The sequence below is a fragment of the Balaenoptera musculus genome, chromosome 1, assembly GCF_009873245.2.
Source record: "Balaenoptera musculus isolate JJ_BM4_2016_0621 chromosome 1, mBalMus1.pri.v3, whole genome shotgun sequence".
Classification (NCBI taxonomy): Eukaryota; Metazoa; Chordata; class Mammalia; order Artiodactyla; family Balaenopteridae; genus Balaenoptera; species Balaenoptera musculus.
Genome location: NC_045785.1, coordinates 67,867,171 through 67,892,674, shown reverse-complemented (window position 1 = coordinate 67,892,674; position 25,504 = coordinate 67,867,171). Strand labels below are relative to the sequence as shown.

Genomic DNA, 25,504 nt, shown 5'->3' with positions numbered 1-25,504 from the left:
GTTCTGCCTATGTTCTCCTCTAAGAGTTTGATAGTGTCTGGTCTTACATTTAGGTCTTTAATCCATTTTGAGTTTATTTTTGTGTATGGTGTTAGGGAGTGTTCTAATTTCATTCTTTTACATGTAGCTGTCCAGTTTTCCCAGCACCACTTATTGAAGAGGCTCTCTTTTCTCCATTGTATATTCTTGACTCCTTTATCAAAAATAAGGTTACCATATGTGCGTGGGTTTATCTCTGGGCTTTCTATCCCGTTCCATTGATCTATATTTCTGTTTCTGTGCAAGTACCATACTGTCTTGATTACTGTAGCTTTGTAGTATAGTCTGAAGTCCAGGAGCCTGATTCCTCCAGCTCCGTTTTTCTTTCTCAAGATTGCTTTGGCTATTCGGGGTCTTTTGTGTTTCCATACAAATTGTGAAATTTTTTGTTCTAGTTCTGTGAAAAATGCCATTGGTAGTTTGATAGGGACTGCACTGAATCTGTAGATTGCTTTGGGTAGTAGAGTCATTTTCACAATGTTGATTCTTCCAATCCAAGAACATGGTATATCTCTCCATCTGTTTGTATCATCTTTAATTTCTTTCATAAGTGTCTTATAGTTTTCTGCATACAGGTCTTTTGTCTCCTTGGGTGGGTTTATTCCTAGGTATTTTATTCTTTTGTTGCAATGGTAAATGGGAGTGTTTCCTTAATTTCTCTTTCAGATTTTTCATCATTAGTGTATAGGAATGCAAGAGATTTCTGTGCATTAATTTTGTATCCTGCTACTTTACCAAATTCATTGATTAGCTCTAGTAGTTTTCTGGTAGCATCTTTAGGATTCTCTATGTTTAGCATCATGTCATCTGCAAACAGTGACAGGTTTACTTCTTCTTTTCTGATTTGGATTCCTTTTATTTCTTTTTCTTCTCTGATTGCTGTGGGTAAAACTTCCAAAACTATGTTGAATAACAGTGGTGAGAGTGGGCAACCTTGTCTTGTTCCTGACCTTAGTGGAAATGATTTATTTTTCACCATTGAGAACGATGTTGGCTGTGGGTTTGTCATATGTGGCCTTTATTATGTTGAGATAAGTTCCCTCTATGCCTGCTTTCTGGAGGGTTTTTATCATAAATGGGCGTTGAATTTTGTCGAAAGTTTTTTCTGCATCTATTGAGATGATCATATGGGTTTTATTCTTCAGTTTGTTAGTATGGTGTATCACATTGATTGATTTGCGTATATTGAAGAATTCTTGCATTCCTGGGATAAACCCCACTTGATCATGGTGTATGATCCTTTTAATGTGTTGTTGGATTCTGTTTGCTAGTATTTTGTTGAGGAGTTTTGCATCTATGTTCATCAGTGATATTGGCTTGTAGTTTTCTTTCTTTGTGACATCTTTGTCTGGTTTTGGTATCAGGGTGATAGGGGCCTCGTAGAATGAGTTAGGGAGTGTTCCTCCCTCTGCTATATTTTGGAAGAGTTTGAGAAGGATAGGTGTTAGCTCTTCTCTAAATGTTTGATAGAATTCACCTGTGAAGCCACCTGGTCCTGGGCTTTTGTTTGAAGAGTTTTAATCACAGTCTCAATTTCAGTGCTTGTGATTGGTCTGTTTATATTTTCTATTTCTTCCTGGTTCAGTCTCGGAAGGTTGTGCTTTTCTAAGAATTTGTCCATTTCTTCCAAGTTGTCCATTTTATTGGCATATAGTTGCTTGTAGTAATCTCTCATGATCCTTTGTATTTCTGCAGTGTCAGTTGTTACTTCTCCTTTTTCATTTCTAATTCTATTGATTTGAGTCTTCTCCCTTTTTTTCTTGATGAGTCTGGCTAATGGTTTATTAATTTTGTTTATCTTCTCAAAGAACCAGCTTTTAGTTTTATTGATCTTTGCTATTGTTTCCTTCATTTCTTTTTTACTTATTTCTGATCTGATCTTTATGATTTCTTTCCTTCTGCTAACTTTGGGGTTTTTTTCTTCTTTCTCTAATTGCATTAGGTGTAAGGTTAGGTTGTTTATTTGAGATGTTTCTTGTTTCTTAAGGTAGGATTGTATTGCTATAAACTTCCCTCTTAGAACTGCTTTTGCTGCATCCCATAGGTTTTGGGCCGTCGTACTTTCGTTGTCATTTGTTTCTAGGTATTCTTTGATTTCCTCTTTGATTTCTTCAGTGATCTCTTGGTTATTAAGTAGTGTATTGTTTAGCCTCCATGTGTTTGTATTTCTTACAGATTTTTTCCTCTAATTGATATCTAGTCTCATAGCATTGTGGTCAGAAAAGATACTTGATATGATTTCAATTTTCTTAAATTTACCAAGGCTTGATTTGTGACCCAAGATATGATCTATCCTGGAGAATGTTCCATGAGCACTTGAGAAGAAAGTGTATTCTGTTGTTTTTGGATGGAATGTCCTATAAATATCAATTAAGTCCATCTTGTTTAATGTATCATTTAAAGCTTGTGTTTCCTTATTTATTTTCATTTTGGATGATCTGTCCATTGGTGAAAGTGGGGTGTTAAAGTCCCCTACTCTGATTGTGTTACTGTTGATTTCCCCTTTTATGGCTGTTAGCCTTTGCCTTATGTATTGAGGTGCTCCTATGTTGGATGCATAAATATTTACACTTGTTATATCTTCTTCTTGGATTGGTCATTTGATCATTATGTAGTGTCCTTCGTTGTCTCTTGTAATAGTCTTTATTTTAAAGTTTATTTTGTCTGATATGAGAATTGCTACTCCAGCTTTCTTTTGATTTCCATTTGCATGGAATATCTTTTTCCATCCCCTCACTTTCAGTCTGTATGTGCCCCTAAGTCTGAAGTGGGTCTCTTGTAGACAGCATATATAAGGGTCTTGTTTTTGTATCCATTCAGCCAGTCTGTGTCTTTTGGTGGGAGCATTTAATCCATTTACATTTAAGGTAATTATCGATATGTATGTTCCTATTACCATTTTCTTAATTGTTTTGGGTTTGTTACTGTAGGTCTTTTCCTTCTCTTGTGTTTCCTGCCTAGAGAAGTTTCTTTCAGGTGCATTATTAATGAGCAGTAATATTTTAAAGGAATCTTTTTTTCTGAGCAGTAGGTCTTAACAGTGGGCTTTAAATATTTAGTAAACCAGGTTGTCAATAGATTGCTATATCTAGGTTCTCTGTTCCATTTATAGAGCACTGGCAAAGTAGATTTAGCATAATTCTTAAGGACCCTAGGATTTTCAGAATGGTAAATAAGCACTGGCTTCAATTTAAAGTCACCAGCTATGTTAGCCCATAACAAGAGAGTCAGCCTGTCTTTTGAAGCTTTGAAGCCAGGCATTGACTTCTCCTCTCTAGTTAAAAAAGTCCTAGATGGCATCGTCTTCCAATACAAGCCTGTTTGTCTACATTGAAAATCTATTGTTTAGTGTAGCCACCTTCATTTTGATTATCTTAGATCTTCTGCATAACTTGCTGCAGCCTCTACAACAGCACTTGCTCTTTCACCTTGCACTTTTATGTTACAGAGACGGCTTCTTTCCTTAAACTTCAAGAAGCAACCTCTGCTAGCTTCAGACTTTTCTTCTGCAGCTTCCTCATCTCTCAGTCTTCATAGAATTGAAGAGAGTTAGGGCCTTGCTCTGGAGTAGGCTTTGGCTTAAGGGAATGTTGTGGCTTATGTGACCTTCTATCCAGACCACTAAAACTTTTTCCACATCGACAGTAAGGCTGTTCCACTTTCTTATCATTCGTGTGTTCACTGGAGGAGCACTTATAATTTCCTTCAAGAACTTTTCCTTTGCATTCACGTCTTGGCTAATGGTTTGGCACAAGAGGCCTAGATTTTGGCCTATCTATCTCAGCTTTTGACGTTCCTTCCTCACTAAGCTTAATCTTGCTAGCTTAATTTAAAGTGAGACAAATCGCTTCTTGGCCAAGTGTAAAGTGAGAGATGTGCGACTCTTACTTTCACTTAAACACTCAGAGACCATTAATTGGCCTAATTTCAATACTGTTGTGTAAGGGAACAGGTAGGCCCGAAAAGAGGGAAAGAGATGGGCAAACAGCCGGACAGTGAAGCAGTCAGAACATACACACTTATCGATTAAGTTTACCATCTTATATGGGAGCAGTTTGTGGTGCCCCCAAACAACTACAATAGTAACAATGAAGATCACTGATCACAGATCACCATAACAAATATAATAATAATGAAAAAGTTTGAAATATTGAGGGAATTACCACAATGTGACACAGAGACACAAAGTGAGCAAATGCTGTTGGAAAAATGGTGGCAACAGACTTGCTCCATGCAGGGTCGCCACAGACCTTCAATTTGTAAAAAGTGCAGTACCTGCAAAGTGCAATAAAGTGAAGCACAATGAAATGCAGTATGCCTGTAAAATTAGTCAAAGACTTGCCAAACTGATGTTCCTATTAGCATCCATGATACTCTTATAGTTTTTTCTTATTTTGATTATCAGTTTAATTGTTTCAAGGAAAATAAGTATAAATGGGTATATTAAGTACTCTAGAATGACAGTTCTCAATCATGGTGTAATCTCACACAATTGTGAGGTATATAGGAAGAAATATTTACTTACGTACTACAGTAATATCTCAGTCACTTGGAATCTTATATATTTTTCAAACTAGCAAGAAGGAGTAGAGTTATAGCAGGCTGGAAAGGTACACTCAACTATGCTGAAACTTGTACCAAATGCCTCATAGGAGTGTCCTTTATGTGAATAATAATACTTAGAAAGTTATTGTAAGGTAATGCATGTGAAATGCTGAGATTAATAAATATTTGCAGAATAAAAATGGACATTTCTTAAAGTCTTACCTCTCCCATTTCTTGTCTCAGTTGTTCAAATTCCTGTTTTTCCATCTCTAGCTTATGCTTCCGTTCCTCCTCTGTTCGTCGTCTTTCTTCTTCCATTTTTTGTTTTAATAATTCTTCAAAATTAATTTCTAGTTTTCCCGGTGTAAGAGATTCTTGAGAGATTGTTTTATACATCTCTGGGGAGTCATCATCTACTACCTATTTAAAATAATTCTTTTATCACTCTTGCCAGAATTATACATACTACAAAGGGAATATTTCTTGAATAGAAAGGTTTCACATTGAACTAAAAACCAAAAATTCTCTTTAAAAGTATAAAACAATAAACAAGAAGGAATTATTAGAAACTGTAAGACTAAAGTATTTTGTAGAGAAAATGGTGACCATAAAGTCTCCATTCCAGTGAACACAAATAAATACTTTGACTTTATACTATGAGTAATTTGAATTAGACATTAAGATGTTCTAACAACAAAAATTTTTTTAATTGAAAAACTTAAAAAGATGTTCTAATATTGGGAAAACGTTTTAATTGGATTAAAATGAACCTCCATTCTGGTAATTAAAATAGAGCATTTCAGTTAAATCATGGTTTTTACCTGAATAGATATCATGACCCCTTCATAATCAGGCAAAAATCAATTAATGCTGTGATTTTATTGTGCTGATTTATTTACTGTCAGGCTAATTAAAAATAAATAATAATAGTTAATACTTATAGCTGCCAGGTACAATTGTAAGCACTTTATGTGTATTGACTTATTTTTCTGTAACCCTGTGAAGTAGGTGTTATTAATATCCCCATTTTATAGATGAGGAAACTGAGGCACTAAAAAGTAACTTGTCCAAAGTCAACACAAATACTATGTGGAAAAGGTGAAATTCCAAACTTTAAAAGTCTTTCTAATAAAATTATAAATAACTATTTAGACTACCTTTTTGTAATTTCATGAATTACATGTCTAACTGCCATTTAGTTATGACCTTGGGCAAGTTACATAGCCTCTCTAAATCTGAGTTTCCTTATCTGTGACAACTTTCATAGAGTTGTCATGAGAATTACATAAAGTTTGGAAACACTTTGCAGTGTGTCTGACACTATGGTAAGCTCCCAAATAGCAGTTTTATTATTACAATATCATTCCCTGTATATAGGCAATCTCTAACTTGCAAATAGAAACTCTGCTTTTAAATCATTGACTTGGAATACATTTTGCCATGAAAAGCAATGACCTAATTCTATCCCCTGAAAGTATATATATAAACCTCTCACTTGAATTGTGTCCCCGTGGCTGAACTAGACACAGGAATAAGAGAGGTAAAGGGTGATTATTATTTGTTCCAAGTTTTATATATGACAGGCTTTACCACAGAACCAGTTCAACTCAGAAATAATGTTTATATGGTCTTAAAATCCACAGATTGCCAAAAAAATTTTTATTAATATATGAGTTAACTGAGCAATAATATGAAGTGACAATACTTGGCCCTAGATAAGAAAACAACATAAATGAAGGAAAAAGTTTCTCTTTCCTTTCCTGATATAGAAATGTCTTTAGGAAACCAGAGTTTTGGTTTAATGCCATTTTCCTTCCCTGCACTTTTTCCACTAGTGAGTCATGATAAAATGGCAGATTTGGCCTAAAAATCTGCTCCCAGGACAAGATTTCCTGATCTTCACAGCTACTTCTTATCTACCACTTCTGAACCAGCTGATTCTCCAGAAATTAAGTGCTTTCAGAATGTTGGTAGGGTTTCTGTGTAGAAACCATTTGTGAATCAAGGATTACCTAATAAGATAGTATTAATATCACTTATTCCAATTTAGCCATAAAAAAGAACAAAATAGTGCCATTTGCAGCAACATGGATGCAACTACAGATTATCATACTAAGTGAAGTCAGAAAGAGAAAGACAAATACCATATGATATCTCTTATATGTGGAATCTAAAATATGACACAAATGAACCTATCTACAAAACAGAAACAGACTCACAGATATAGAGAACAGACTTGTGGTTTCCAAGGGGGAGGGGGTGGGGGAGGGAAGGACTGGGAGTGTGGGATTAGCAGATGTGAACTATTATATATAGGATGGATAAACAACAAGGTCCTACTGTATAGCACAGGGAACTATATTCAATATCCTGTGATAAGCCATAATGGAAAGGAATATTAAAAAGAAGAATGTATAAATGTGTATAACTGTCACTATGCTGTACAGCAGAGATTGGCACAGCATTGTAAATCAACTCTACTTCAATAAAAAATAATAATAAAATAAAATAAAACACTTATTCCACAAGCATTTACAGGAAGTTTGTTACACTAGAATGCATTGTGCCATGTGCTTTGTTTTTCCTAAGTCCAAGGACCATCTTTTTCTTTTTTTTTGGCTGCATTGGGTCTTCGTTGCTGTGCGCGGGCTTTCTCTAGTTGTGGTGAGCAGGGGCTACTCTTTGTTGCGGTGAGCAGGCTTCTCATTGCAGTGGCTCCTCTTGTTGCGGAGCATGGGCTCTAGGCACGTGGGCTTCCTTAGTTGCAGCACGTGGGCTCAGTAGTTGCCGCATGCGGGCCCTAGAGTGCGAGGGCTTCAGTGAAGTCCCGTGCCGTGTGCTTGATGTGGTCTCAGCCTCACTGAGTGAGGAAGATGGCCATAAGCCACAACAATACAGCACTAGTGCTATGCTAGGGGAGCACTGAATGCTCTAAGAATACATGAAAGGAACACCTTTCTGGAACTTGTATTATCAGGAAAGGCTTCCAGAGGAAGTGGAATATATGAATAGGAGATAGCTCAGCACAGGGAAAAGAGAGAGACACACGTTTCATATCGCATTTATGAAGTTCCAGAGATGAGAGCATAGCGTTTTGAAGAAATGGAAAGAAATTTAGTATGTCTGGAACAAACACGGCAGATTAAGGAAGAATCAAGAGGGACTTCCCTGGTGGCACAGTGGTTAAGAATCTGCCTGCCAATGCTGGGGACACGGGTTTGATCCCTGGTCCGGGAAGATCCCACATGCCGCAGAGCAACTAAGCCCATGCGCCACAACTACTGAGCCTGTGAGCGACAACTACTGAAGCCCACGCGCCTAGAGCCCGTGCTCCGCATCAAGAGAAGCCACCGCAATGAGAAGACCGCGCACCGCAACAAAGAGTAGCCCCTGATCTCCGCAACTAGAGAAAGCTCGTGCACAGCAACGAAGACCCAACGCAGCCAAAATAAATAAATAAATTTTTAAAAAATGGTATAAGAAGTATAACTTTGTAACAGAGTTAAGTTTAGTAGCAATATCCAGAGTGATGGTAAGCATTTTGGAGAGTTAACTAATTGTGATTAAATGGCTTTGATCATTTAATATATCCCGGATGGGATGGATACTGGAAAGAAAGGAGGAAAGGAAGGAAGGAGTGAGGGAGGGAAGGAGGAAATGTGGAAAGGGAGAAGAGAATGGAGAGGAGGGAAGGAAAGGTGGGGGTAGGAACCCCCCTCCCTCCTCGCTTAGATACTTAGTTCTGGAAAACATGCCTTCCCAGAGATGGAAGATAACATACACTCTATGCTAGGCATAGCAATTTAATCAGAACCTTCTCAACACTATAATGAAGCAAACACCTTTAACTGACAGTGCTATGCCATAGGAGACTATAAAAACTTATATGCCATCCCTACTTTTGGCATATAAGTTCAGAAATAATAGCGTATTCCCCAAAGTTGAATGATTTCTCATAACATACTGAATCCCAATGGCCTTCTCCAGTCACATTCTATCTTACCATGCTTCTCCTTGCTTCAGCAAATGCCTTCTTTTCTTCCTCTATTCTTCTTCTGGCTTCTTCTTCTGCTTTCCTTTTTTCATCTTCTCTCCTTTGTCTTTCTATTTCTTCAAAACTGAGTTTGAGTTTACCAGGGCGGTACCCTTTAAAAATGTTTTCTGTGTCTTGGTTTTCCTCCTCTTCATTTACCTAACCAAGAAACAACTCACTACTAAGAACTGAGATTCATCAAAGACAGGAATGAATTATCAATCAAAAGGCACAGACTCAGCCACCTCACACAGAAATGTTTCTTTGTTCTAGTATTCTTGACCAAAATCCTCTTCCTTTATAATGTCTAATATGATTTAAAAAATCAAATTTGGAAAAATTCCAAATAAAGATGTACTCAAGTTAAATAAAACTTCTCAAGCAAGTCAAATTTTTAAATGGATAAGATTAATTGTTTAAAATTCTTAAGGAATCATTTAAAAGTTTTATTAAACATTAACTCTCCCAGAACAAACATAAAACATGTGTGTGGACCTACTAGAGAAAGGACCTGAGGACACAGGGAGGGGGAAGGGTAAGCTGGGATGAAGTCAGAGAGTGGCATGGACATATATATACTACCAAACGTAAAATAGATAGCTAGTGGGAAGCAGCCGCATAGCACAGGGAGATCAGCTCTGTGCTTTGTGACCACCTAGAGGGGTGGGATAGGGAGGGTGGGAGGGAGGGAGATGCAAGAGGGAAGAGATATGGGAACATATGTATATGTATAACTGATTCACTCTGTAAGCAGAAACTAACAAACCATTGTAAAGCAATTATACTCCAATAAAGATGTTAAAATAAATAAATAAATAAATAAATAAATAAATAAATAAATAAATAAATAAAAGTAACACCAACACACAGATGTGGGTCCTACTCAGTTTAAGATATGGAATGTTTCCAGTACTCTTGAAGGTCCTTGTGTATCCTTCAAGAGCCCATCCACCTTTTGCTGGCTTTTCAGAGGAAACTAATATGCTTAATTTTGTGTTTGTTATTCTTTTACTTTGTTTGAATATGTAAAAATTTGTTCAGTGTTTGAGTTTTACATATAAGAAATTATACTGTATGTGGTCCTATTGACTTACAGTTTTGCTGTCTTGTAGTTTTTTTGAGATTTATCTGTGTTGATGGGGCTACCTGTAGTTAATTATTTTCTATTGCTGTATAGTATTTCATTGATTAAAAATTCTACAATTTATCTTCCAAAAAAAAAAAAGGTGTGTGTGTCTGTGTGAGTGTACTTAAATTGAGGTTCAAATATACACACACTGAGTCTCTTACATAATAAAATGAAGTTCTCATTCTGTAATTTTCAATGACTTTTTTTTACTATGAACTATGGTTATTAAATGGATAAAACATTATCTGGAACTATTTTATATATAATTCAAATTTTATGATTTTATAATTAAAATTCTAATGTAATGCTAATTAAATTAATTAAATACTCATTGAAATTTATGATTTGATTAATTAATGATATTTCTATGTCTTTTCACTAAATTGACCACCAGTGATATCTAAAATGTGTAGGTATTATCCAACTGTAACTACCCAAAATATTGGGTTGGACAAAAAGTTTGTTTGGGTTTTTCCATAACATTTTACAGAAAAACCCGAACGAAATTTGGCCAACCCAATAACAACATTTTCAAACAAACATCTAGAAAATTAAAATTTTGGAGATATAGACCTCAGAACATCATTAATGAAAGCTGATCAAGAAAGTCTGAAAGTTTAAAAAATTACATATGTTCCATTCTTAAATTCTTGCAATGAGATTTGGAATCAGTGTTTTCTTATTTCAATTTTATTTTTTGTTGTTAAATCTATTACTATAATAATAGCAGTTAACATTTTTAAAGCACTTATTGGGAATTCCCTGGCAGTTTAGTGGTTGGGACTCCCCACTTCCATTGCAGGGGACATGGGTTCAATCCCTGGTCAGGGAACTAAGATCCCGAAAGCTGTGCTGCGAGGTCAAAAAAAATAATAATAAAAAGATAAAAATAAATAATAAATAAATAAATAAAGCACTTATTATATGCCAAACACTACTCTAACTGCTTTCTATATTAACTCATTTAATGATTTAAGAAGTAGGAACGATTATTTTCACCATTTTACAAATGAGGAAACTAAGATGTAGAGAGGTTCAATAACTTGTCCATGGATACACAATAAAGGTTAGATATCTGAATCCAGGCAGTCTGGCTCCAAAATCCATGCTCTTAAGCACTTAGATTATATACATTACACATATATATATCTCTCTATATATTCAGTAAATATATATACTGACACTAAGTGTACACTTATGATTAGACTTGAAAGTGCGCTGCACCATGCTATTAAACACATTGCAGGCTGAGCTAACAGACGAAGAGAAATCAGATTTGTTGAATAATTATTTTGTATGTTTACAACAATTTATAAAAATAAAAATTTAAGGCATATTAGGTAAAATATCCCAAAATGAAAACTAGAAAATAATATAAATGCATGTTATATATGGAATATGTATACAGTTTCAAAATCAGACCCTTGTATATAGAAAACCTCCTTAAATTTATAGCAATGAACCTTATCTAAAGCAAGCTACCTCCCTTAATATTAAATGTTTTATATATAACATTTATATAACGTATTATACATATAATATATAATTTGTATAATATAATACATAAATGTTATGTATCATAATATAATTATGTATTATAATATCATATATAAATGTTACATATATATCAGTTTGTTTTACCATTTGCCGCCTTGCTTCTTCAAAAGCACGCCTCTCTTCTTCTAAACGTTTTCTTGCTTCCTCCTCAGCTTGCTTCCTTCGGTTTTCTTGTCTTTGCCTTTCCAATTCTTCAAAAGTCAGTTTCAATTTTCCAGGAGAAAGTGACTCTTTTTTTGCCTCACTTTCCAGTTCATCGTCCTAAGAAAACATAATGAAAACCTGTTAGTCATAAAGGGATATGCTGCTAACCAACTTAACTGCTTTTATTTGTTCTTTATTAAAAAAAATTACCATGACCAATGAAAGACACTTTGCTTCCTTGAGAGATCGACGTTGTTCTTCATATCTTATTCTTTTATCTTCTTCATACTTGACCCTTTCCTTTTCTTCTTGTTCTTTTTCTAGATCTTCGAAATTCTTTTTTATTTTTCCAGATGGTTTGTGTGATTTGACAGGTACCACTGTTACAAGCAGTGAATCATCTCCTTCCTAATTTATAAAATAGATAATTAGCATATTTCTTCCTAATCAAAATTTAGGTTTCATGGGACTTCCATCATTGGTGAATTTCATTACATTGCCATCAATGTTATGAAGAACAAAAATTAATATTTTTTACAGATTTCTATTAAATAGCTCTTTCTCTGAATTCATTGTACATGATGAGTTAATCTTATTGAAATCCACTGCTGACAGGGTTCAAGAGCATCTTTTTTCCTAGAAGATGGTGTTAATACAGCTGTTTGGATACAATTGCGTGAAATTATCTGAATTTCACTATCCGTGCACTCATCCCACAAAAGGTAATGTGCATGTGAGCATACTCTAAATCAATTTGATGGTGGATGGCTTCAGTTTAAACACACAAGAAAGGTTTCTGTGTTTGATTTTTCTCTCCATGCAAGTTTTTAAATACTTAATAAAACATTTTAGCAAGGAAAAAAAACCCCAGTATTTCCAAGTGATTTAGAAAACATTTATATTATGGACAAAACTCTTTGGCCTTTGGTCCTATTCAAATATTCTTAAACTTGTTTTTAAAATTCATTTTAATCAGTTCTATTACATCATCTGTTACTGCCTTTGAACTTTTTTCAAAAACAAAGTGAAGAATTGTAATATGTAACACATGCCCCCTAAAATAAAACTGCTTCCAATTTATGTGACTGTAGTTTTAGGCACACCATCAAATTGATTGATCTTTAACTTTCCCTGTTAGATAAAAAGAGATAACTAAAATTTTTGTGGTTTGAACATTCCTTCATGGTAATAGATACTGTACTCTCTGCTAGTATGTGATAAGCAAAACAAACTATCAGGAACTCTGAGGAAAGAAGACAAATGATGAAAAGAAAACTGCCTTTTTCAAATGTTAGCTTTCAACAATCTCAACTATTAGTAACAGTTCAAGAAATATACAGCCTTGGCAGAGTATCTCAAACCGAGACTTGTGTCTCTAACCATGAAAGCAAAAACATACTTTTCTTTAAAAACACTAAGCTATAGCGTTTGAAAGTGCAAAAGTATGATCTTGCTTTGCAAAATATTTTTGTCCTTTTTGTTGTTGTTGCTATATTTATAATAAAAAAACTTTTAATTTTTTTAATTGAAAGATTATTTGTGAATCAGATAATTTTAGGTGAATGTTTCATTAAAGGAAATGTCCATTTACCTCTGATGCTGATTCAGTTCCCGTATTGTTTATGTCCTCAATCTATTGAATAAGAATTTTATATCATTACATTACATCAGATTTCTGCTTTTTGCTTTAAACATACAACTGAAAAGTATTAGTTGTGATTTATGGTAAATTTCAAAATTTAGAATTCTGAAGTATTTTTATGTTGCTCCAAATTAGCCAATTATGTCCTTTTAAATAGAGATTAAACCTTATATTAATTTTTGCATTTTGATATCAATATCTAGGGAACAACATATTAAGAAAAAATTAAAATAAAGCCTACCTTTGTAATTCTGGAATTTGAATAATGGACCAAACTCTTACAATCTGGCTGTGAGCTTACAACCAGCAGTTATTAATTAAGCAATTTAAACGGAGCTACAGAAACATTTCTCCATTCTCTCTCTGCCACAGCGAAAGGAAAACCTATCATTAGCAATCAAATAATCATCATGACTATATTTTACAATATAAATAGATGGCAAAAATATAACTGACACAATAATAAAGTGCAGTAAAAGGTGTAGGCTTTCACATGGCTAGTTTAGAAGGGAAAATAATTCTGGAAATCATAATTGTTTACTCTATATTTTGCCAGATCTAGGTAGGAAAGGCCCTCATTCAGAAAGAGGGAGCTCAATTTGGCCATTAAGATTAGCTTGAGGGGCAGGCTAATGTACAATACATAACAGAGTTGAGAAATGACAGAAAGGTGATTTAAATAACACAGTGTTTGAGATCTCAGGAAAAGGAAACATAAGCAACAGGAAAATGGAAAAAGTTAGAAAGTAAAAATTCAGATGGTTTATTATTTTAATTTGATTTTTAACACCAATGAAAGAGCTGGAAGTAGTTTGTTCCTCACTCAGTCTAAGGGAATTCTGCTGTACCTTGTCTCATACTAGGAACTGGGCTGGCTAAATCCCTGTTCTCTCATCATCCCACTTTTCTATATTCTCTGTCAAGAAGAAATAATACATATTATTAAGATACCAAATTTCTTGAAAAAGAAATTATTCTGAACAAATCATTTATTAAAAATAAATCTTCTGTATCTTAATAGTTTATTTTAAATAGTTTTGTTCAGAATCATTTGCTTTGTTACAGAATTATTTATTACACTGATTTGTTGTATAAATGATGAAGGTTTTATTGAATGATAAATGATACTATGAAACTTTTTAATGGATCTGTAATAAACTAATTACAAAATTATTTCCCTTCAAAAGAGTGCTAATAATTCCTCTACAAATCATGTTAATCTCAATAAAAAGTTCTAGGAGATATGGTGAGAAGCGAGACATTGAGAGCATAGGGAAGAAAAATTCTAAATTTTTTAACCCCAAATTTCTTTTTCTTGCTGCTACAACCTTCTCAGATTTTTATTAGCTTACAGTAGATAATAAACTATATTTAGAATAGTTTTTCTTTGGTTGGGTGTTTTTTTGTTTTTAGTTTTGCTTTCTTCTTTGCTCATTTTAAACCATTATCAAAACAACAAAAGATAGAATTTTTTTTCCATTGGTTTCAACAAAAAAAGAAAAGATGAATTTGCCTAAGTGGCCATGGTCTCAGTATATTCATAGAGAACTAAGATATTCAGTTCAATTATGGTGCTAGCTTTCAGAAGCTACCACTGAAGATCTGCTTCCCAATTATTTCTTTTGATTTATGGAAAGAAAACTCCTTTTGCTCCTTCCCAAATCAACTTCCTTTCTCCCCTTTCTTTTCAACATCTCAATCTCCCACCAATAACTTCTCTTTTTCTAAGTTGATAGACATTAACCTTGTCCATCAAAATATCCTCAAAGATAACCAGATTATACCAAACTAAGATTCTTCCCCAAATTTTATTGGTCTTTGATTCCAACATCCAGTATACGAAGTATGCCTATATTTAATTCATCATAATATCCTAGAATCTCAGAAGTGGTAATTATCTTAAATGTTACTCAGCTACCCATCTGACTCAGGAATCCTTTCTATAGTGTTCTTGACTATGGACTTATACAAGAGAATTTTTCAAACAAACATTAAGACTCTTCTTGACTATGTCATGCCTTACTTCTTATATTCAAAGATAGATTAAATTTTATTAGATTTGAGTGGAAAATGTATTTAATTAGGTTTTAAAATTAGACTTCCCATATTTGCAAGATGAAATTACTATTAATAGTTTATATTGCTCTACCTACATATTCTCAAATAATTTAATAGGCTAAAAATTTTATTAACCAAGATTCTCTCACACCCTGCCATGTAGTATCTAGGGTTACTAAAGAAAGTGGTTCTTTTTCATGATTAGTTTTCTTCCATCTCTCTCTGAGTATCCTATGTCTTCATCATATTCAAATTCACCTCAACACATATATTTCTTCTTTTTGAAACCACTGCCATATTCAGTTCTTGGGGTGGTAGTGTAATCAGTGCTTTTTGGAAAAGGACACAAGACTTAAAAAGAGGTAGACCAACCCCATATGCATACTCACCAGTTCCTGCCAAACACCATATATTTTAATTATATATTTTATTACCTTATTTTACAATTTGTATTATAAATATAATTACATATAGTGATATATTTTATATATAACCTAAAATATTCATTTATTATATATTGTATTCCCTTATTATAATAAGGGAACTCCCCCCTTATAATTGTATTCCCTTGTGAAATTTCATTTCTTTTTTAAAAAAATTAATTAATCTACTTTTGGCTGCATTGGGTCTTCATTGCTGTGTGCAGGCTTTCTCTAGTTGTGGCGAGCGGGGTCTACTCTTCTTCGTGGTTTAAGGGGCTTCTCACTGCGGTGGCTTCTCTTTGTTGCAGGGCACGGGCTCTAGGCACGCGGGCTTCAGTAGTTGTGGCTCGTGGGCTCTAGAGCACAGGCTCAGTAGTTGTGGGCATGGGCTTAGTTGCTCTGTGGCATGTGGGATCTTCCTGGACCAGGACTCGAACCTGTGTCCCCTGCACTGGCAGGCAGATTCTTAACCACTGCACCACCAGGGAAGTCCGAAATTTCATTTCAAAATGAATACTAATCTTTGATGACTGGAGGTGGCAGAGGTAAAGTACACCAACCTCTCTTCAGACAAAGAGATACAAAGTAATAAAATATAGGAAATTCCAATTCTTTTCTGTAATTCATCCGGCATATGACATTTTTTGTCACCATATAAATGGCTGTTTGTGCCATAAAAGTGGTTATTTGCAAAGTCAGGGTAAATAAATTTCTTTGACATGCAAATACAGCATATGCTTTGCCTTCTTTGTCACTTTAAAAAAAAAATTTTGTTTGTTTGGGTTTTTTTTTTTGCCCGCACTGCGTGGCTTGCAGGATCTTACTTCTCTGACCAAGGATCCAACCCTGGCCCCGGCAGTGAAAGCGCCAAGTCCTAACCACTGGACCGCCAGGGAATTCCCTGTCACGTTTTTTAAAGAAAAGTAGTGGAAACTGAAAGAAGCATAGCAAATAGATTTAAGGCACTTAAGGAGTAGGCAAAAAAGAGCCAAGTACAATCTCACAATAAAAACGGTTATGAAAGACAATATACTGTGAAGACGATGGTAGGATAGTTGTTAAAATACTGATGACAGAAGGAGGAGAAACTAAAATGATTTCATGACATTTTATCTGTATGTACTATTATTTAGGTGAAACATTTATTTATAGCCCACTTAATTTGTACCAGGCACTGTACTAAATGCTTTGCTTTTATTAACTCATATAATCTTATTAAAAACGCTAGGAGATAGATACCAATATTGTCTCGTTAAGCTCACTACATTGATCATCTCTTTTGATCCTACAGTGTAGACAAGGTTAAAGTACATAAGCAGTATAACTGTCTTCTGTGTCTTTTTTCTATGTCTCTATGACTACAGATCGTTTATAATATAAAACAAATATCAATATATTAAAGAAATTTTTGTGAATTGACCAGTTCTTTACTTAATAAAATGTAATTATGACTATTAGAATTTCAAGTTTCTATGTCATTACACTCATGAATCATTTGGAGAGATTAGCTTTTTCTGGAAATTAGATCAGATTCTTGAGTATTTTAAAATACTTACCAGCTTCTTAGTTCTCATGCTCTGAGAAGAAAATATATGGGAATTCTAAGTTCATTAAGAGACTATATAAAATCATAGTAATAATGTTTTTCTCCCTCTAATTTGTCCTCTGTGGCTATGGGCAACAGTAATGGCTATACGAAGGAAATGACTGTCACACATTTCTCCCTTCTACTACCATCCCCAACTTAAAAAGAAAAGTTAAGCTAGCTAATAGTACCATTATTGAATAAAATGTGACTTAAATTTGTTTCAAATAATTGAGTAGGAAGATATCCTAATTAAGCCTGTGTTTGATAATAACCAGCAAGTATTTTTTGATTGCTATTAAAAGACCAGCATTTTGTTATATGCTTGTGGATAGTTTACGTGTGAACTTGCCTTATATCTTTGTAAAATTCTCTAATGTGTCAAGAAAAATAAGGAATGTGGACAGTGTAAGGAATGCAGAGAGAATGATAAGATGGTATATAACAAAAGTCATCTCAGTATTCAACCTTGAAATAGGCACATTCTGCCCTTATCCTTCTAGGCATTTGATATTAAATATTTGTGCTTAAGATCTTATTTCCATGTTAGCTACTATTTAATAGGTTTATGTTATATTAAAATATTTTGATTAGGCAGCATACTGATTAGTTTTACTCTGTACAATTAGTTTCTGAAGCAAATACCAACTTAATATCTAGTGTATACCTGCTCAGCCCTTTTTGCTAATTCACGTTGTATCTTCCTCTTTTCTAACATATCCTGCTCAATTCTGCGTTTTCGTTCCTCTTCTGTTCTCTTCCTTTGTTCCTCTTGTCTTTGTTTCTCCATTTCAGCAAATTTACCTTTAACAGTTCCTAAGAATATATGAAACATGTTTGATATTTTGCTATGCTTCCTTTTTTGCAATTTTATTTACAATTTGCCCCTCAAATGTCTTACCTGTTAGCTTTGGGACATAAGCCTTTTCTACTTTAGAAGATACATCTTCCTCATCATCAGAAGCAAGCATTTCTTTAATCTAGATGGTTAAATAAATTAATATGAACATATCCAAACTTTAGACTAGATCATATCATATGCAGAGTTTGCAATTAGCTTATAAACAGAAAATATTAAATATAGTTAATACGAAATGTGGTTAATGTGAATAACAAATAAAATGTAAAAGATGAAAATGAATATTTGCATGAGAATAAAATAAAATGAAATAACCTCCTGCTTTTTCCTGTTCCATTCTCTCTCTCTAATATATTGTTCTTTTCTTCTTTGCTTTTCGTTTCTAGATCTCCTTTGATTTCTTTCTTCCCTGGCTCTCTGCATGGCTTCAAACTTATCCTTTACATCACCCTTGCCAAGTTTTGGCACATAGGTTTTTGGTACAGGTTTAGATGAAGAAAGCAGAAGCTTCATTAGAAGAAAATAAAGAGAAGAAAGTTAAAAAAATAAGAAAGGAAGAAATTAGGTAAAGATAGATCAGAATAAGCAATATAAGAAATATTTATTGAAACAGACTATAGATAGAAATGAGTTTGAAACCTTTATTTGTATAATCAAAGTCTGATTAGATACTTTCCAAAGTCTAAGTATGAAAAATGAAATTACAGAAAATATGAGAGTAAAAATGTTATCAATATATAGCAAAGAAGTCCCATTTTGTAGGTGTGTTCCACTGAAGCTGAAGGCTAGCAAAATATAAAAATTGAAGACTGGATTCCAATTTAAAACAACCTGTATCTTATTGTCCTATTTCATTACATTAAAGATTCAGATTTTACACCTCTTGCTTAAAAGATACCAAGACTAATTTTAATAAATTAGATGAAGTTGAAAACAAAGCAAAAAGTTTAAGACTAATTCACATAAGCCTAATTCTTGCTTGTTTCCATATCTAATATCAGCAAAACTGAAGGCCTTTACTTCTCATTTGTGGCTGAGGTGAGCCAAGGTCTTTGTGCACAAGCAGTGATTTTTGTTGTTACTGCTGCTATACTGCCCATGCACAACTTCTTTAAACCCACGTTGAAAATATGTGAGAATGCTGTATCATTCCAAGTAGGATGTGCCCTAAGAGGAAAATCCCCAAATGACAAAAGAGGTTTGCAGAGAAGGAGGAATCTGTTAAGACTAGAGAAACGATTTTCCTCCATCTGAAACCAGGGAAGCAAATTATTTTCATCTTTTTGAAAATTAAACTGATCTCTAAAAGTTTCAGAAAATAAAACTTCATTGCCTCAGAACACCAAACCCTTTCTCCTAGTGATAATGGCAAATTGCTTAATTAATCTGTGCCATACCCAGCCCCTATTTTATTTTCTACTTATGGTGCCATTGGCCATTTTAAGGTTTTTTAAAGTTTATAATTTTGGGGTGTCAGCAACTGATTTCTTCTTATTACAACTCTCAGTAACAACAGCCAAGAACCAGAAAAAGGCCTAAGATAAGTTTAATTGCAGCTGCTAGAAGAAGTAGCTAAGAAGGATCCTCACCTGAGAGTGAATTATCTGTTTCTCCTAAGAGTATATACATCAATTCTGTTTTTTTTAATACTGAAAAAATAACTTCTAAAATTTATCAAGATATTAAAATCTACTCAAGATGCTAGCCATCACATCCACTTCACTATCACTCACAAAACTTCATAATCATGCTTCCTAGATAAGAATCCATACGAAAACACTGGGCCCAAGACCAGCCTGTGAATTTTACCTCTTCTTATGTTTTACATCTTGACACTATGTTACTATGAACTTCTGTGGATGACCTTTCCACCAGTTGCCCTTTTCAGCAATTCTGCAGTCAACCCTATGATTCCCCCATTTTTTAACTTTTAAGACTTACCTCAGCCTTTTGGGAAATATCATTCATGTTTGCTCTATGTGGTCTTGGGGTGATTATGAAGCTTTGTAATTTTTTGCACCTGAAAAAAATATATTAGTATTGAATAAGAATTTTGATACCTTAATTTTTTAATATGCTGTGTATTTTTTTAAAGAGAAATAGCACGTTAATTTCCCCTCAAAAAATAATGACATCATCCAAGCAAGTAATAAATTATAATAACCCTCAGCTTCTTTTCCCAAGATTCAGGGTATAGAAGGTACAAGGTGCAAGGTGTTAAAAGATTCTTTTAAGTTTACAGCCCAGAATAACTTAGTGAACGTATCAAGTACCCTTGCAAAAAATTTGTATTCTGCAGTTATTGGATGCATTATTCTATAATTATCAATGGGGCCAAGGTGGTTGATCGTGTTATTTAGGTCTTCTATGTCTTTACTAAAAAAAATTTTTTTGGCCTAGTTCTATCAGTCTTAAACTATATGGAATTTTCCACTCCTTTATTATTTTATTTATTTTTGGCTGTGTCCGGTCTTAGCTGAGGCACGTGGGATCTTCGTTGAGGCACGCGGGATCTTTTCGTGGCAGCGCAGGCTCTTCATTGTGGTGTGTGGGTTTTCTCTTCTCTAGTTGTGGCACGCAGGCTCCAGGGCGCATGGGCTCTGTAGTTGTGGCGTGTGGATTCCAGAGCACGTGGGCTCTGTAGTTTGCGGCACACAGGCTCTAGTTGAGGCACGCGAGCTCAGTAGCTGTGGCGCACAGACTTAGTTGCCCCGCGGCATGTGGGATCTTAGTTCCCTGACCAGGGATCGAACCCACGTCCCCTGCATTGTAAGGTGGATTCTTTACCACTGGACCACCAGGGAAGTCCCTGTCTATTCCTTTAATTCTGTCATTTTTGTTTTATGCAATTTCAAACTTTTAAAAATGCATATGTTATGACTATAATGTCTTCTTCTTGAATTGGCTCTTTCATCAGTATGAAATTTCCCTCTTCTTATCTCATTGTCTTGAACTTATCTGTTATTAAAATAGCCACACCAACTTTCTTTAGTTTGCATGGCATATAATTTTCTAGCCATTTACTTTCAACCTATTTATCCCTTTATATGTAAAGCACATCTCTTGGACACAGCATATAATTGGATCTTGCATTTTTAAAAATTCAATTCTGATAATATCGTTTAATTGCAGTGTTTAGCCCATTAACATTTAAGGTAACTATGTATATGAATGGACTTAAGCCTACCATTTTACTATTTGTTTCTTGTTTGCCCCTCTTTTTTTGCTCCTCTATTATTCTTTTTCTGCCTACTTCTGTATTAGTTGAATAATTTTTAGAATTTTATCTATTGGCTTTAAACTTTTAATTAAAAAATTTTTAAGGTATAATAGACATACAGTAAGTTGTACTTTTTGAAAGTGCACAATTTGATAAGTTCTGACATATGTATATACCCATGACACCATCACCACAATCATGATATAAATATATATATATATAGGGGGACTTCCCTGATGGTCCAGTGCTAAAGAATCTGCCTTCCAATGCAGGGGATGCAGGTTCGATCCCTGGTTGGGAACTAAGATCTCACATGCTGTGGGGCAACTAATCCTGTGTGCCACAATTACTGAGCTCGCGCACCTCAACTAGAACCCACGTGCTGCAAACTACAGAGCCCACGCGCTCTGGAGCCCAAGCGCCACAACTAGAGAAGAGAAAACCCGCACGCCACAACTAGAGAGAAGCCCGCGCACCGCAAGAAGATCCCACGTGCCACAACTAGGACTAGATGCAGCCATAAAAATAAAATAAATAAATAAATAAATGAATGAATGAAATATTTAAAAAAATATATATATATATGTAGGGATTCCCTGGTGGTCCAGTGGTTAGGACTTGGTGCTTTCACTGCTGTAGCCTGGCTTCAATCCCTGGTTGGGGAACTAAGATCCCTCAAACCATGCAGCGTGGCCAAAAAAAAAAGATATGAATATACACATTACACCCAAAAGTTTTCTCAGACCCCCTTTAACCTCCCTTTTCTTCTAGCCTTTCCCACCTCCATCCCTAGGCAGATATGCTTTCTGTCACTGTAGATTAGTTTAAATTTTCTATAAATGGAATCATACAAGTATATACTCTATTGTTTGGCTTCTTTCACCATGCATAATTATTTTGAGATTCATCCATGTTGTTGCATATATCAGTAGTTCATTTCTTTTTATTACTGAATTTTATTCCGTTGTATGAATATACCAGAGTTAACCACTGTTAATCATTCATCTGTGGATGGACATTTAGGTTGTTTCCACTTACTATTACAAATATAGCTGGTATTGGGCTTCCCTGGTGGCGCAGTGGTTGAGAATCCGCCTGCCAATTCAGGGAACATGGGTTCAAGCCCTGGTCTGGGAAGATCCCACATGCCATGGAGCAACTAAGCCTGTGTGCCGCAACTACTGAGCCTGCACTCTAGAGCCTGTGAGCCGCAACAAGACAAGCCACCGCAATGAGAAGCCCGCACACCGCAGTGAAGAATAGCCCCCGCTCACAGCAACTAAAGAAAGCCCACGCACAGCAACGAAGACCCAGTGCAGCCAAAAATAAATAAATAAATAAATAAATTTTAAAAAAATAATAAAAAAATAGTCTCCTTCTTAAAAAAAAACAAATAAAGCTGGTATGAATATTCACGTACAAGTCTTTGTGTGGACATATGCTTTTTTATTTCTCCTGGGTAAATAAATAAAGTATAATGGCTAGGCCTTATGGTAAATGTATGTTTAACTTTTTAAGAAACTGCCAAGCTGTTTTCCAAGTGGTTGTACCATTTTATCTTCCCACCAATAGTGTACAAGAGCTATACTTTCTCTATATCTTCATCAACACTTGGTATCGTCTTCTTAATTTTAGACATTCTAAATGTGTGTAGTGACATCATATTATGGTCTTAACATTTCCCTAATACCTAATGATATTGAACATCTTTTCATATGTTTCTTTTCTATCTGTAAATATTCTTTGGTGAAGGTATCTGTTCAAATCTTTTGCCCATTTTATTACTTGGTTGTTTATTTTCCCATTATTAAGTTTTGAGAGTACTTTGTATATTCTAGGTACAAGACGTGTATCAGATGTATGAATAGGAAAGATTTTTCTCCCAGTCTTTGGCTTGTCTTTTAATTTTTCTTTTTTTTTTTTTTTTTCGGTCGTGTGGCACAGCTGCAGGATCTTAGTTCCCTGAGCAGGGATTGAAGCCAGGCCATGGCAGTGAAAGCACAGAGTCCTAACCACTGGACCGCCAAGGAATTCCCTGTCTTTTCATTTTCTTAACAGAAAATTTTGCATTTAGGTCTTTGATCCATTTTCAGTTAATTTTTGTATATGGTGCAAGTTCTCTCTCTTTTTTTTTTTTAATATATGGGAAAACAATTTTTCCAGGGCCATTTATTGAAAAAACTTATCCGGGCTTCGCTGGTGGCTTAGTGGTTAAGAAGTGCCTAAATGCAAAAGACACCAGGGAAGTCCCTGATTAGTGTTCTATATAATGAGACCTGAAAAAGGTGGTGTAGGGAATTCCCTGGTGGTCCAGTGGTTAGGACTCCATGCTTCCACTGCTGGGGCTTGGGTTTGATCCCTGGTCAGGGAACTAAGATACTGCAAGACTTGCGGCAAGGCCAAAAAAAAAAAAAAAAAATTAAAAGAGAAAGAAAAGGGTAGTGTAACTCTGACCCTTCTTTTTGAAACTTGTTTTGGCTATTCTAAGTCCTTTGTATTCACATACAAATTTTACAATCAGATTGTCAATTTCTGTAAAAACGCCTGCTACGATAGTCATTGGGATTGTGTTGAAAACTGTAGATGGATTTGAGGAGAATTCACATCTTAATAATGTTGAGTCTTTTGATCTATGAACACAGTATATCTCTTGATTCAGTTACATCTTCTACAATTTTTTCTCAGACATGTTTTATCGTCTTCACTGTGCAGGTCTTCCACATCTTCTGTGAGATTTATCTCTAAGTAATTTCATGTTTATTGATGCTATTGTAAATGCTGGTTTTTAGATTTCAATTGATAATTGTTTGTTGCTAGTATATAGAAATACAACTTCTTTTTTTTGGCTGTGTTGGGTCTTCATTGCTGCGCACGGAAGAATTTCTCTATTCGCGGCGAGCGGGGGCTACTCTTTGTTGTGGTGCGCAGGCTTCTCATTGCGGTGGCTTCTCTTGTTGCGGAGCATGGGCTCTAGGTGCGCGGGCTTCAGTAGTTGTGGTGCACAGGCTTAGTTGCTCCGCGGTATGTGGGATCTTCCCAGACCAGGGATCGAACCTGTGTCCCCTGCATTGGCAGGCAGATTCTTAACAACTGCGCCACCAGGGAAGTCCAGAACTAATTTTTGTATTCTGATCCTATATCCTGTTACCCTGCTGAAGTAATTTATTACTTTATTGTAGATTCCATCAGATTTTCCACATAGACTATTATATCATCTGTGAACACAGTTCTAACTTTTACTTTCCAATCTGGATGTCTTTTATTTCTTTTTCTGGCCTGATTGTACTAGCTAGACTCTCCAGTACAATGTGAAATAGAAGCAGTGAAAGGAACCAACAAGGACCTACTGTATAGCACAGGGAACTCTGCTCAATATTCTGTAATAACCTAAATGGGAAAAGAATTTGAAGAAGAATAGAGGTATGTATATGTACAACTGAATCACTTTACTGTACACCTGAAACCAACACAAAATTGTAAATCAACTATAGTCCAATATTTTTTTTTTAAAAAAAAGAAGTAGTGAGGACAGACATTTTTGCCTTGCTCCTGATCTTAGGGCGAAAATGTTCGGTCTTTTACCATGAAGTATGATTTTTAACTATAGATTTTTCTTAGATGCCCTATATCAGATTAAGTTCCTTTCTATTCCTATTGTGGTGGAGTACCTTCAGGAATGGATGTTGTATTTAATTTAATGCCTTTTCTATGTCTATGAAGTAATCATATGATTTTAATTTTCATTATGGCGAATTACATTAATTTTCAGATGTTAAATAGACTTCATTTTTTTAATGTAGGTTTATTATTATTATTATTTTATTTATTAATTTATTTATTTGGTTGCACCCGGTCTTAGTTGCAGCAGGCGTGCTCCTTAGTTGAGGCTCTCAGTTTCCTTATTTGCGGCTGGTGGGCTCCTTAGTTGCAGCTTGCAGACTCCTCGGTTGCAGCTCGCCAGCTCCTTAACTGTGGCACGTGAACTCTTAGTTGCAGCAGGCATGTGGGATCTAGTTCCCCAACCAGGGATCGAACCTGGGTCCCTTGCATTGGGAGCACAGAGTCTTAACCACTGCACCACCAGGGAAGTCCCTTAAATAGACTTTATATTCCTAGGATAAATTTCATTTAGTCATGATGCATTATTCTTTCAACATACTGATAATTCAATTTGATAAAATTTTGTTAAGAAGTTGTGCATCCATGTTTACAAGGCATATTAGTCTGCAGTTTTATTTTCTTGTAATGTCTGCCTTTTGTTAACAGAGTAA

The 25,504-nt window shown here is 34.9% G+C and overlaps 1 protein-coding gene across 11 annotated transcripts in view; it reads right to left on the bottom strand.

Moving 5' to 3' along the window:
* The window catches only part of NEXN (nexilin F-actin binding protein), a 56,705-nt gene that overhangs the window by 11,715 nt on the left and 19,486 nt on the right, over positions 1-25,504 (bottom strand). For 3 of the 11 annotated variants that reach the window (XM_036850045.1, XM_036850033.1, XM_036850092.1), the window contains exons 2-10: positions 19,955-20,033; positions 18,329-18,520; positions 18,056-18,134; positions 17,822-17,970; positions 13,039-13,080; positions 11,658-11,855; positions 11,388-11,564; positions 8,588-8,776; positions 4,807-5,004 (exon numbers count right to left, since the gene is read on the bottom strand). In XM_036850045.1, the coding sequence (XP_036705940.1) occupies positions 4,807-5,004; positions 8,588-8,776; positions 11,388-11,564; positions 11,658-11,855; positions 13,039-13,080; positions 17,822-17,970; positions 18,056-18,134; positions 18,329-18,520; positions 19,955-20,033 (1,303 nt within the window). The remainder of the gene's footprint in view (positions 1-4,806; positions 5,005-8,587; positions 8,777-11,387; positions 11,565-11,657; positions 11,856-13,038; positions 13,081-17,821; positions 17,971-18,055; positions 18,135-18,328; positions 18,521-19,954; positions 20,034-25,504) is intronic. The other 8 variants (XM_036850083.1, XM_036850074.1, XM_036850120.1 and 5 more) reach the window with 6 other exon arrangements.